This window comes from Diceros bicornis, chromosome 5 (genome assembly GCF_020826845.1).
Source record: "Diceros bicornis minor isolate mBicDic1 chromosome 5, mDicBic1.mat.cur, whole genome shotgun sequence".
In the NCBI taxonomy this organism is placed as follows: Eukaryota; Metazoa; Chordata; class Mammalia; order Perissodactyla; family Rhinocerotidae; genus Diceros; species Diceros bicornis.
Window position 1 is genome coordinate 79,469,473 of NC_080744.1, and position 14,109 is coordinate 79,483,581.

At 42.1% G+C, this 14,109-nt stretch overlaps 1 protein-coding gene across 2 annotated transcripts in view; it reads right to left on the minus strand.

Moving 5' to 3' along the window:
- The window catches only part of ENTREP2 (endosomal transmembrane epsin interactor 2), a 443,554-nt gene extending 430,248 nt beyond the window's left edge, over positions 1–13,306 (minus strand). For both annotated transcript variants that reach the window (XM_058542294.1, XM_058542293.1), the window contains exon 1: positions 12,949–13,306. In XM_058542294.1, coding sequence (XP_058398277.1) covers positions 12,949–13,167 — 219 coding nt within the window. In that variant the 5' untranslated portion in view covers positions 13,168–13,306. The remainder of the gene's footprint in view (positions 1–12,948) is intronic.
- Between the last annotated feature and the right edge of the window lie 803 nt (positions 13,307–14,109).

The following is a 14,109-nucleotide window of genomic DNA, read 5'->3' on the forward strand; positions in this document are numbered from 1 at the left end:
GTGCAGAAGCTTTTTAGTTTGATGTAGTCCCATTTGTTTATTTTTTCTATTGTTTCTCTTGCCTGGTCAGACATAGTACTTGAAAATATGTTGCTAAGACCGATGTTGAAGAGCGTACTGCCTATGTTTTCTTCTAGAAGTTTCATAGTTTCAGATCTTACATTCAAGTTTTTAATCCATTTGAAGTTAATTTTTGTGTATGGTGTAAGGTGAGGGTCTAGTTTCATTTCTTTGCATGTGGCTATCCAGTTTTCCCAACACCCTTTGTTGAAGAGACTTTCTTTTCTCCATTGTATATTCTTGGCTACTTTGTCAAAGATTAGATGTCCATAGATGTGTGGGTTTATTTCTGGGCTTTCGATTCTATTCCATGGATCTGTGTGTCTGTTTTTGTGCCAGTACCATGCTGTTTTGGTTTCTAAAGCTTTGTAGTATATTTTGAAATCAGGGAGTGTGATATCTCCAGCTTTATTCTTTTTTCTCAGGATTCCTTTAGCTATTCGGGGTCTTCTGTTGTTCCATATACATTTTAGGATTCTTTGTTCTATTTCTGTGAAAAATGTTGTTGGAACTTTGATAGGGATTGCATTGAATCTATAGATTGCTTTAGGAAGTATGGACATCTTAACTATGTTAATTCTTCCAATCCAAGAGCACGGAATATCTTTCCATTTCTTTGTGTCGTCTTCAATTTCTTTCAGCAATGTTTTATAGTTTTCGGTGTACAGATCTTTCATCTTTTTGGTTAAGTTTATTTCTAGGTATTTTATTCTTTGTGTTGCAGTAGTAAATGGGACTGTATTCTTAATTTCTCTTTCTGCTACTTCGTTGTTAGTGTATAGAAATTCAACTGATTTTTGTATGTTGATTTTGTATCCTGCAACTTTACCGTATTCGTTTATTACTTCTAAAAGTTTTTTGGTGGATTCTTTAGGGTTTTCTACATATAAAATCATGTCATCTGCAAATAGTGACAGTCTCACTTCTTCCTTTCCAATTTGGATCCCTTTTATTTCTTTTTCTTGCCTGATTGCTCTGGCTAGGACTTCCAGTAGTATGTCAAATAGGAGTGGTGAGAGTGGGCATCCTTGTCTGGTTCCTGTCCTTAGAGGGATAGCTTTCAGTTTTTCACCATTGAGGATGATATTAGCTGTGGGTTTGCCATATATGGCCTTTATTATGTTGAGGTACTTTCCTTCTATACCCATTTTATTCAGAGTTGTTATCATAAATGGATACTGTATCTTGTCAAATGCTTTCTCTGCATCTATTGAGATGAGCATGTGACTTTTATTCTTCATTTTATTAATGTGGTGTCTTATGTTGATTGATTTGCGAATGTTGAACCATCCCTGCATACCTGGAATAAATCCCACTTGATCATGGTGTATAATCTTTTTAACGTATTGTTGTATGTGATTTGCTAGTATTTTGTTGAGTATTTTTGCATCGATGTTCATCAGTGATATTGGCCTGTAATTTTCTCTTTTTGTGTTGTCCTTGTCTGGTTTTAGTATCAGGGTAATGTCGGCTTCATAGAATGAGTTAGGGAGCTTCCCCCCTCCTCAATTTTTTGGAAGAGTTTGAGAAGGACAGGTATTAAGTCTTCTTTGACTGTTTGGTAGAATTCACCAGGAAAGCCGTCTGGTCCTGGACTTTTATTTTTGGGGAGGTTTTTGATTACTGTTTCAATCTCCTTACTGGTGATTGGTCTATTCAAATTCTCTACATCTTCTTGATCCAGTTTTGGAAGGTTATATGATTTTAAGAATTTATCCATTTCTTCCAGATTGTTGAATTGGTTGTCATATAGCTTTTCGTAGTATTCTCTTATAATCTTTTGTATTTCTGAGGTGTCTGTTGTAATTTCTCCTCTTTCATTTCTGATTTTACTTATTTGTGCCTTCTCTCTTTTTTTCTTGGTGAGTCTAGCTAAAGGTTTGTCAATTTCGTTTATCTTTTCAAAGAACCAGCTCTTGGTTTTATTAATTTTTTTATTGTGTTTTTAGTCTCTATTTCATTTATTTCTGCTCTGATTTTTATTATTTCCCTTCTTCTACTGATTTTGGGCTTTGTTTGTTCTTCTTTTTCCAGTTCATTTAGGTGCACTGTTAGATGATTTATTTGAGATTTTTCTTGTTTGTTGAGATACGCCTGTATTGCTATAAACTTCCCTCTTAGAACCGCTTTTGCTGTATCCCATAAATTCTGGCATGTCGTATTTTCATTTTCATTTGTCTCCAGGTATTTTTTGATTTCTCCTTTGATTCCTTTGTTGACCCAATCATTGTTCAGTAGCATTTTGTTTAATCTCCACATATTTGTGGCTTTTCTGATTTTCTTCCTAGAACTGATTTCTAGTTTCATACCGTTGTGGTCAGAAAAGATGCTTGGTATTATTTCAATCTTCTTAAATTTATGGAGACTTGTTTTGTGGCCTAATATGTGATCAATCCTGGAGAATGTTCCATGTGCATTTGAAAAGAACGTGTATGCTTAGGTTTTCGGATGGAATGCTCTGTATATATCTACTAGGTCCATCTGATGTAGTGTGTCATTTAAGGCCAGTGTTTCCTTATTGATCTTCTGTTTGGATGATCTATCCGTTGGTGTAAGTGGACTGTTAAAGTCCCCTACTATTATTGTGTCACTGTCTATTTCTCTTTTTATGTCTGTTAATAATTGCTTTATATATTTAGGTACACCTACATTGGGTGCGTAGATATTTACAAGTGTTGTATCCTCTTGTTGGATTGTGGAACAACATTTTTAATAGCTGAAAGAAAAGAACTGTCAACTCAGTATTCTATTTCCAGTGAAAATGCTCTTCAGGAACAAAGGTGAAATATAGGCAACCTAAGGTAAAAAAAAAACTAAGAGAATTTGTTGACAGCAGACTTACCCTGAAAACACTGCTATAGGAAATTGTTCAGACAGAAGGCAAATGATATCAAAAGAAAACTTGGAATATCAGGAATGAAGGACAACTAAAAGAAATGGTAAATATAATAACATACTCTTCTCCCATTGAGTTCTTTAAAGTAAAAGTATGACACTGAAAGGGTTTTCAATGTATGTAGATGTAATATATAAGATAACTTATATAAGATGTAATATATAAGACAATTACAACATGAATGAGGGAATTAAATGGTGATAAAGTTTCTATATTCCACTTGCAGTTGTAAAATAATGATTCTAGGTAGACAGTGAAAAGTTAAGTACACATATTGTAATCTATGGAGCAACTGCTAAGAAGACTCTACAAAGAACAGTCAAAAAATCAATAGATGAATTAAAATGTAGTGATAAAAAAGATTCCAAATAAAACAAAAGAAGGCAGAAAATGGGAAACAGATAAACAAAAAAGAGAGGGAACAAAAAGAAGAAAAAAGGTAAATCTAAATTAAAATATATCAATAATTACATTAAATATAAATGGTCTAACATCAACTAAAAGACAGAGACTGGTAGAGTGGATTTTAAAAAAAGATCCACCTATATGCTGTCTACAAGGAACTCACCAAAAATATGATATAGGCAAGTTAAAAGTGAAAATATGGGGAAAGATATAGCATGAAACAATAATCAAAGGAAGGCTGGAGTGGCTATAATAACATCAGACAAATTAGACTTCAGAGCAAAAAAATAAAATTACCATGGATAAAAAAGGACATTACATTATAATAAAAGGGTGAATTCACAAAGAAGACATACAATCCTAAATGTGTATGTACCTAAAAACAGAACACCAAAAAAGATAAAGCAAAACTGACAAAGCTGAAAGGAGAAATAGAGAAATCCAGAATTACAGTTATAGACTTCAGTATTCTCTCAGTAACAGAACTAGTGGATAAAAATAATCAAGAATACACAAGAACTAAACAATGCCATTAAAAAACACAGGAATGTATATGTGTGTGAATATACGTAGGTATATGAGTGTGTGTGTGTGTATATATATACAGTGTATATCTATCTATAGATAGATATATAGATATAGAAATAGATGATATAGATACAGATATAGATACAGGTATAGATATAGATATAGATATAGATATAGATATAGATATAGATATAGATATAGATATAGATATAGATATAATCTCCTAGCCACGTCCACTGAGAGGGCCTCGAAGCAAAGATCTCACCCAGCAACGACGACACTGAGCTCCTTGGAGAAATGGCAGATTCCAGGGCTGGGGCAAAAAGTACAAGATGAGCCTGGAACATCTTTTGTCAGAAAGTCAGGAAATGCACAGGGTATGATGGGGACGTGTTGGGGACAATTTGAACTTCAAAACAAATAATGATAATACATAAATAAAATAGGTAATCATGCATCTATATTGATACAAACTTTAAAATGAATACATAAGTAAATAAAATAGAAAAGAAAGGAAAGAAGGGAAAGCTCTTCTTACAGTAGAGTAACAGCTAATAAATGTAGAAGGATGACATAAATAGAAACATGATTTGGCAACCATCACAGAGGTGTCTAATTCAGGTGGAAATCATCAATGGATGCTAAAGCCAATGGGTAGAAGTTTGATCATGAACAGGATATTGGCATCACCTCAGAATACCTCCCCTTGAAATATAATCAAAGGGGAAATGGTGAATTTAAGATGATTACACCTAGCTGACAGCAACAAGATCAGGCCATCAAGGTTAATATCACCAGTGGTGGGATGGGTCAACATCAAATTTCTCCCGATGCTCACTGAGAAGAAACAGCATCATTTCTGGGATAGTCCTACCAAGAATGCATGACCTGAGTTTGGCCATGAGGATAAACCAGATGGACTCAGGTTCAGAGTCATCCTATAGAATATAAGCCTCCTACTCTTTGAAAATATGGAAAACATGAAACAGAGGAAGATTGAGGAGAGTGAAGAGATATAAGACACACACATATTCCTGGATAGGATCCTGGGCCAGAAAAGGAAAAGAAACACTATTTGAAAAGTTGGTGAAGTTGGAATAGGTTCATGAATTGGATGACAACATTAGTCCAGTGTTGAGTTCCTAACTTGGAGGAGTTTATGTTGGTTACATAGAAGAGTGTCCTTGACTGGGGGAAATAACACTGAAGTTTTGAGTGGTGACAGGACATCATGTCTGCAGCTTTCTCCCAAAAGGTCAAGAAAAAGACTAATGATAATGGATTTTTTTTTTTTTGAGAAAGCATGTATACACAAGTGCAAGCCATTGGGCAAATTACAATTAGGGAACTTAAGTGAAGAAATATAAGAGTTCTTAGTTCTGTTCTATAATTTTTCTGCAAGTTAGAAATCATTTCAAAATTTTTCAAAAAAAATATTTTTTTAAATACTGCTACACTGTTTTCTAGCCTGGAATTTGGCTATGAGAATTCCAATGCACAATATCTAGAAGTGACCGGGAGTTTTTATCTGGATGCCAAATGGATTTTTTACCTTATCTTTAAAAACCATTATTTTACAGGGATATGTCTCAGTGTTGATTATTCTGCATTCATATTTTTCCTGGTTATACAGTGTATCCTTTCAGGTTGTCTTCTATTTTAGAAAAGTTTTCTTGCATTATAGCTCTAAATATTTATTTTATTTCATTGTTTTGCTCTTCCTTTTCTAGACACTCTACTTATACATATATTGGATCTCCTCTGCCTAGCTCCTATATTTATTACTTTCTAATTCATTTTACCCCTTTATTTATTTGTTGGTGGGGTGTTTTTTTTTCCATTTTTCTCCTTTTCATCCTCTTTTTTTACTTTTGTACTTTCCATGACATCAATTTGCTCTTTTGTTCCTTCTAACTTTGCTCTTGTGTTCCTTCTAACTTGGTCTTCCTTTCTGACATTCCTTTTTGCTAATTCTTTCCTAACATCTATTCTTATTTCATAATTTTCTGTTATCTAGCCACATCCTTTGTAGTTTTTAAATTTCTGATTTTCTGCTCTTTCAAAACTTTTTTCTTTTAGCTTATGTTGAAATATTTTTCTGTAGTACCATTATGTTCATTTTCATCATTTTTCTTTTGAATCAATTTTGCACAAGGTTGGATCATATTCCTGTTTTGCTCCCCATGTTTAAATGAGGCAGATTTTCCTGATGTATTAGGAGAAAGCTCCCTGGAATAGGGGGATAGGCTAGGACCACTTTCCCAGCTGGGTTCTACTGATCTGTAAAAGACCCAAAATATGAGCTGTCTATGTATCCACCTATTTCTTTCTTAGAGTCAAGTCCAGGACCTTTGTAAAGCTTGAGAAGATTTCTCTCCTCAAGCCACTTGCTCCAGCTCTAGACCTCGAACGTCCTTATTTTCCAAGGCTGTGCTCTCAGCTCTGGATGTTCTCTTTTGCTATTGGGAACAGTTTCTGAGAGCTCTTTCCTTGAGGCTCCCCCGCTAACCTGCACCATCTGAACCTACTCTCTCTTGCCATCTGTGTTCCTGTCCTGCTCAATTTGGCTTATGTTTCCAGTCATTTCTGCTCAGGGTGAGGCTCTGTCCTTCTAGAAGGGAGGACTTACTGTGCATTTCTAAGATTCTCCAAGGCTTATGCCACCACATCCCCATGCAGTTTGTTGTTCTCACCTATAATTAGAAACCTGAGAGGACCTTTCCATTTTGCCAGTTGCTCTCTGATCTGCCCCTCAGGCCTCCACCCCACTTATAGGGGTAACTCATGGTGATTTTTGGTTCCCACAGCCTGTCGATAGTTCCCTTTCACTTCCCATCACTCCCCCGCCACCACTGCTGTTCTTCTGCAGGTCCTACTGCTGCTGGTGGTTTGGGCACATCCACCTATGTCCTGATTCATCCAGGGTTGCCCAGCACTTTTGCTAACCGTGTCGTCCCTGAGTTTGTTCTATGGTTATCTTGTTGATTGGTTTAGTTTTCAAGAGGAATTTAGGGGAGACTGAAAGACTACTCTGCCACCATGAACACATCCCCATAAAACATTTCCTGAAAGATATAAAACAAAGGACAAATAAATGAAGACACAAACCATGTTCCTGAATTGGAAGATTTAATATTATAAAATTGTCAGTACTTCCAAAATTGATCCATAAATGTAATGCAATTCCAATCCAAATCCTAAGAAGGTCTTACCAAAAACTAGACACGGATATTTTAAAGTTCATATGGAAGAACATCTAAGGCACTTTTGAAAAAAGAAAACGGTGTGGAGGGACATGCCTTATCAGATAGTGAAACTCACCATGAAGTTACCGTAATCAAAATAATGTGGTATTGGCTCCAAAATAGACAATTAAGAGAGTAAAACTGAATAGAGCCCAAAAACACAACCACATGTACATAGGAACTTTGTCCAAAAGCAAATAAAGTTAGGGCCTTTTGGAGCCTAATAACACTGTATGCAAAATAAATTCTGGATGAATTAAAATTTGAATGTAAAAAATAAAATGAAAGCTTTAGAAAGAAATTTTTTAAGTATAATTGATATACAATATCCTATTAGTTTCAGGTGTACATCATAGTGATTTGATGTCTACATACATTATGAAACGATCACCACTATAAGTCTAGTAACCATCTGTCACCATACAAAGTTATTACAATATTATTAACTATATTCCCTATGCTGTACATTACATCTTGTAACTTATTTTATAACTGGAATTTTGTACCTCTTAATCCTCTTCACCTATTTTGACCTTCCCCCACCCCCTCCCACTTCTGATGACCACCAGTTTGTTTCCTGTATCTATGAGTCTGTTTCTGTTTTGTTTTGTTTGTTTCTTTGTTTTGTTTTTTAGATTCCTCATATAAGTGAAATCATATGATATTTGTCTTTCTCAGTCTGACTTATCTCACTTAGCATAATACCTTCTCGGTCCATCCACGTTGTTGCAACTGGCAAGATTTCATTCTTTTTTATGGCTAATATTCCATTGTGCATATATATATTATATATACCACATCTTCTTTATCCATTTTTCCATGAATAGACACTTACGTTGCTTTCATATGATGGCTAACACTGCAGTGAACATAGCGGTGCACATATCTCTTTGAATTAGTGTTTTCATTTTCTTCAGATAAATACCCAGAAGAGGAATTGCTGGATTGTATTAGAAAGAAATTTAAAAGGATATTTCTATGACCTGTCTAATGACAACCTTCTTAACTAAGAGAAAAAAAACCCAGAAACTGTAAAAGAGAAAACTAACAGATTTGACTACATAAAAAATTTTAAAATTTTCCATATGGCAAGACATCGAAAATTAAGCCAAACGAAAAATGCAAAACTGCAAGAAAATAATTGCAACATATAAGAGAAGTAACCACAGAAATTCAGATCAAATGAAAACAATAAGATCTTTTTTCTTCCATCAGATGAATAAAAATGTTAAGACTGCTAACATCCTGTGCTGTTAAGAAGGTAGCAAAAGGGCACCATCATGTATTGCTTCTATGGGCAGGAATGCCTACTATCTTGTGTGGAAATTAATCCAACAATACTAATGAAATTCCAAATTTGAATACCCTTTGACTAGCAATTCTGCTTTGGGGAATTTATGCTCAGAAAACAAGCACTGGCATCTAAGGCGAGATAGGCAGAATTGTTTGTAGGGACACAGAACTGATGCAACCGGAATATTCCCATCAGGAGAATAACTGAATACGTTATAACAATTCATACTGTGGATTCTTACACAGTCATTAAAAATAATAGGAATAATAATAATAGGTTATGCTGTGAATATTTATTATACACTAAATAAAAAAAGAATTCAGAGACTAAGGTGTGTGGTATAATCTTTTTTGTAAATTTTTTTAAAAGAAAAGAAATATATTTCGCACATACATATAAATTTTAATATTTTTGTGATCGTAAAGGAAAGCATGAGAGGACCACATTAACCAACAGTGGTAATGTCGGTTACTTATGGGTACAGAATTGGGATAGAAGAAGGCGCTGTTGTCATTTTTGTTTTGTACACTTCTTTGTTTTCAGTTATTGCAACAAGCACATATTGCTTTTAGATGAAAAAATCCAATGGTGTTGCTTTCAAAGAAACAAACATACACATACACACACACACACATACACACACACACACACACAGGCAGCTCCCAATGACTCTGTCTTTACCAACACATGTAACTGGCAACGTGGATAATTCACAATGTACTTATTTGTCTCTGAAGTCCTGGGCATTCATAAAATTTCAAAGAAATATAATGAAGATGCTCTATCAAAGGGTAACTATTCAAGACCTCCACCCAGCTCTGTTAGTCTTCTAAAGTGTTCAGACAGATCGTCATCTCTCAAAGCAGGCCAAGCATTCACCCACGAGGGAGCGGATCCACCTCCTAACTCCTAGCTGGATGACAGGGACCCAAGACAGGAAGACCATTTGAAGGCGGTTCTCAAATTACTGAATTCGTAGCTGCTCCCTCCAGCCAGATCTGCTACCCCCTCGCCTGTCTCCAACTTTGCCAAGATGCTTCCCTACCCCCGCCCAACTCGAGGTCCTTAAACATCCTCAACTTCCCTGATGTAATGACTCCCCAAAGTTCTCTTGGATCTTCACCTTTCCACGCATGTTTGTCTTTTACTCTTTACACTGTGTTTATGTCACCCTCTTCTGCCTCTGCCTTGGGGGCAATTAATGTAATGGTTAGGAGTGTGGCCTCTAAAGTCAGAGCAACTAAGGTCAAACCTGACATTGGCCACTTCCTAGCTGAGCGACCTTGGGCAAGTGTGATGCTTAATTTTATGTGTCCACTTGACTGGGCTTAAAGGATGCCTAGATAGCTGGTAAAAACGTTGGTTCTGGGTGTGTCTGGGAGGGTGTCTCTAGAAGAGATTAGCACTTGAATCAGTAGACTGAGTAAAGAAGATGGCCCTCCCCAGTGTGGGTGGACATCATCCAAACCTTTGAAGGCCTGAATAGAACAAAAAGGTGGAGGAAGGGCGAATTCCCTCTCTGACTGAGCTGAGACATCCATCTTCTCCTGGTTCTCAGGCTTTCAGACTCAGACCAGGATTTATACCATTGGCCCCCCAGTTCTTGAGCCTTTGGACTCGGACTGAATTACACCACCAGCTTTCCTGGGTCTCCAGCTTGCAGACGGCATACCAAGGGACTTCTCTGCCTCCATATCATGTGAGCCAATTCCTCTAATAAATCTCTTATATATATCTATATATATACCTTATTGGTTCTGTTTCTCTGGAGATCCCTGACTAATATAGCAAGTTACTTAATCCCTCTTCAGCTCAGTGTACTCAACGGAAGCTGCCAAGACTTCTCACAGCTTAGGCACAGCACTGAAACAGCCTCAGCTCCGCGGCATTCTAACTACCTAAGGAAGTCAGAGGCCCAGTCCAAATTCAAGTGGAGGGAATCGCACACAAGTGTGAGCACCAGGGGCCAACGATGGAACGTGCTATCTCACCATGTAAAAACACTCAGCTTAACGTCTGGCACACAGTACGTGCTCAACAAATATGAGCTACTTTTCTTAGGTATTATTTTTTTTCTTAAATAGAAGAGCATTCTTTTTACATTGGTTCTTCATCATGTACACACCACAGAGAAAGCCCAGAAACCTAGAGATTGCAAAGAGCCCACATAATTCATTTCAGAAGATGCAGAGGAACCCGAGTGTGGCCCTAAACCCTACACAGCAGATTCCGGTATAAAGCCAGCTACCCTAGTCACCATTCTTAAATAAAAAATATCCTTGCAAGGGCGGTTTCCAAGTCTCAGAGGGCAGGCAGGCATATATATGGCAAGGGGTCAGCGTTACCCCTCACATCCACACTCACATGCAAACCTGTCCCAGCATAACTGGAACCAACCACCATTTCTGCAAAGGGCAGAGACAATATGTGAAAAACAGTATACACTGTTTTGAAAGAATTTTAAAGGTGCTTGTAGCAGATAAAGCTTGAAGAAAGAAAACAAGCCCATGAGAAAGTGGATACAAGCGTGGGAGGGCAGGAGAGGGACCAAGAGCAGAAGTTACCTTAAAATCTCTAAAATGCAAGCAGAATTTGTTTTGTTCATTGTTGTTCCCCTGAGCCTAGAGGAAGGTCTGCACAAAGCAGACATCTGTAGAATTATTGACTCCTGGGAAGTTAGAACTAAGAGGTTATAGTTGTTGAAAGGAATAACACTGGAAATGCAAACTGAAGTATTATTGTACATATTTATTTAACTGAGACTAAAATGGAATGAATGTACATTTTTCACATAAATAGCTTTTCCACCTTGTCCAATTGACGTTTTCTCTTTTAGGTTTACTATTAAAAGGCAGCTCTTTTTCCATGTACTTTGGGAGTACCAAAACCATCAGCTAAGGCTTAATAGAGAGAGGGGAGGCTAAGGGAGGAGCCAGAAGTGAACCTAACTTAGCAGTCTGCCACCTGTTGGCTTTTGTGAGCAAACATAAACCTCAGTGCCCATACCACAGGCGACATGAAAACAACGCAGGTTAAATAATGCTAAAAACTGAGCAACAGAGGTATGAACACTATATATAGTGGTCATTTGAATCCTGGCTCCCAGGTTCCTGCCTCCAACCTCCTCTCTCCAAACACTGTAGCCACACGTTCTGTTGTTCCTAATCAGCTCTCCAACACTCACCCTTGGTCTGAAATAAGCTTTGAAATTAATACCCTCATTAGGATGAAGCGCCACACCTGCATCGATCAGAGTGTCAGAGAGTCCGTTTTACTGAGATCTCATTTTAAAAGCCAGGCAATGGACTGAGAGAACAAAGACCGTTACAAAAGAATAACAACAACAACAAAGCAAAGCTGGACAGAATTTTTAAATTTCAAAACTCAAGAACAAACAGCAAACATTCATTACAAAGGCTTGGTTTGGATTTCCGAAGATGGAATTAAAACATACTGAGCTTACAGTTTAAGCCTATACGACGTACTTCAGCACCATAAACCGAACGTAGCTACAGATGTCAAGAGTTCTCAGAACAAGTGCCTCTCTTTATAAATATCTGCTTTGCATGTATTTTTCCCGTTTCCATATGTCCATTCTTCATTAATATAGGGGAAAAAAACAACTTTCATCAAAAGGCTATAAAATGCCAAAAAAATTAACTCTTGGAGACAATCACTTCCTTAAATAGAGATTTCCTGGTGGCTTTCTCCTACGGAAGTTTGTTAGTCACTGGCTTCTCTAATCTGGGGGTCAACAGCCTGAAAATCGGTCTCCCTCGAGGTCTGAAACTCAGAAAGCACGCCCCCTGGACGCTGGCTGCGGGTCTCCTGCCCAGTCCCACCGCCCACCCAGCACGCTGTCCGGGAGGACTGGGGAAACGCGAAGTCCTGGACGCCAAGTCGGTGAGTGGCCGCAGGGGGGCCGGCCGGTCTCCGCCGCCACAACTGACCCGCAACCCGACGGGACGCGCCCTGCGCCCCGGGTCCCCAGCTAAAGCCGCAGCAAAGGCGAGATGCGCGCGGAGCCGCAGCCCCGCACCCGGTTCGGATCCCACCTCCCCGCCTCGGTCACCGCCGCCTGGCTGGCTAGGTCCGCACCCAGCCCGGCCGAGGCGGATGCCCGGTCCCCAGAGCGCAGAGTCTCCGAGGGCCCAGCCACCGGCCCAGGCGTGGACCCCGCGGTCAGACGCGCCCGCTGCCCACCCTCACCCGGCGGTCCCTCCGGTCGCTGCGGGCTGGGCGGAGGGCGGGTGCCTGGCTTCTGTTTCCTCTAAGAAAAGTAACTCCGGGGATCAGCGCGATAGGAAAGGGAAAGCGATGCTTCAAGAGCGGTGAGTCGGGTCCCCGGAGTTATTCTGCCCGGAGTTTTGAACTGCACCCCGCGCTACAGCAGCTCGGCCTCGGGCGTTCGCGCCCGGAACTTGGCGCCCGCGGTGCCGTCCTGGGGGGCAGCGGCCCTCGGGCCCGTCGGCCCGCGCCCTCGCCCGGAGCACCGTCCGCGCCCGGCCGCAGACACTCACCGAGAAGCCGGCCCAGAAGGGGCAGGAGTGGCGGACGCGGGCCGAGGTGGTGAGCGCCAGCGCGGCGAAGCTCACGGCCACGATGAGGCATCCGAGCGCCATCTGCGTGGCCCCGAGCGCCAGCACGATGCGGGAGCGGCCCGGGCACTCGCGCAGGCGGGACAGGCTGCGGGGCAGCGCGGCGGGGCGCGGCGCGCGGGGACCGCCGGCCCGAGGCATCGCGCCGGGCGCCCGCACGGCTCGCCCCGCTCCCGCCCGGCCCCGGCGCGCGCCGCCGCCGCCGCCTCTCCTCACAGAGGGTCCGAGGCAAGTTGCTCCGGGTACGGGGACGGCCTCGCCGCGGGCCGCGGGGGCTGCGGCGGCCGCGCGCCGGGAGCGGGCCGGGCCGGGCGGGGAGCCAGGCGCCCGCAGCCCCTGCCCGCGCCCGCGCCCATGCCGCCGCCGCCGCCGCTCCGCAGGGCCGCCGCGCCGCCCGCCCGCCGGCCAGCCGCGCCGCGCTGCGCCCTCTCCCGCCCGCCCCGCGCGTTCCCCGGGCCGGGCGCGGGCGCGGGCGCGAGCCGCCGCCGCTGCCGCGTGCCGGGGGCGAGCCGCCGCTGTCCCCGGGCGCGAGCCCCGCTGCCGCGAGCCGGGCCGGGGCCGGGGCCAGAGCGCGAGCCGGGACCCGAGCTGGGCGGGGGCGGGTGGGCGCAGGTGTAGTTCCCGCGGCCGGGTCTCGGCGCTCGCACCTCCCGCCGGGGCGGCACCGGGTCCCGAGGAGGAGAGTGGAGACTGCGGGCGCGTCAAAGGCGAGGGCAGCAGCCTCCACGGCGGAGCCCTCGGCTGGCGGCGCTGAAGGGGCCTGGGAGCCCGGCCCGGGCCCGCCAAGCTGCAGGGGCCGAGCCGCCGGCCGAGCCCAGAGCCTGCCCTGGACGGTGGGAACTGAGGAGACAGCCCGGCAGAGCGGCGAGCGCAGAGGAGGTGAATTCCGAGCACTCTGCCCTAGGTGTGGTGGGCAGGCGCCGCTCTCGAATGCGGAATTCCAAGATGCAAGATACCGCTTTTCTGCAGTTCCAGAATTTCCCAAGCCATCCGCTGAGAACTTGGCCCTGGAGGACTCAGAATTTAAAACATTCCCAGTTCACAGATGGATGTCTTTTACCACCTTTCGTTTGCAGGGTTTTT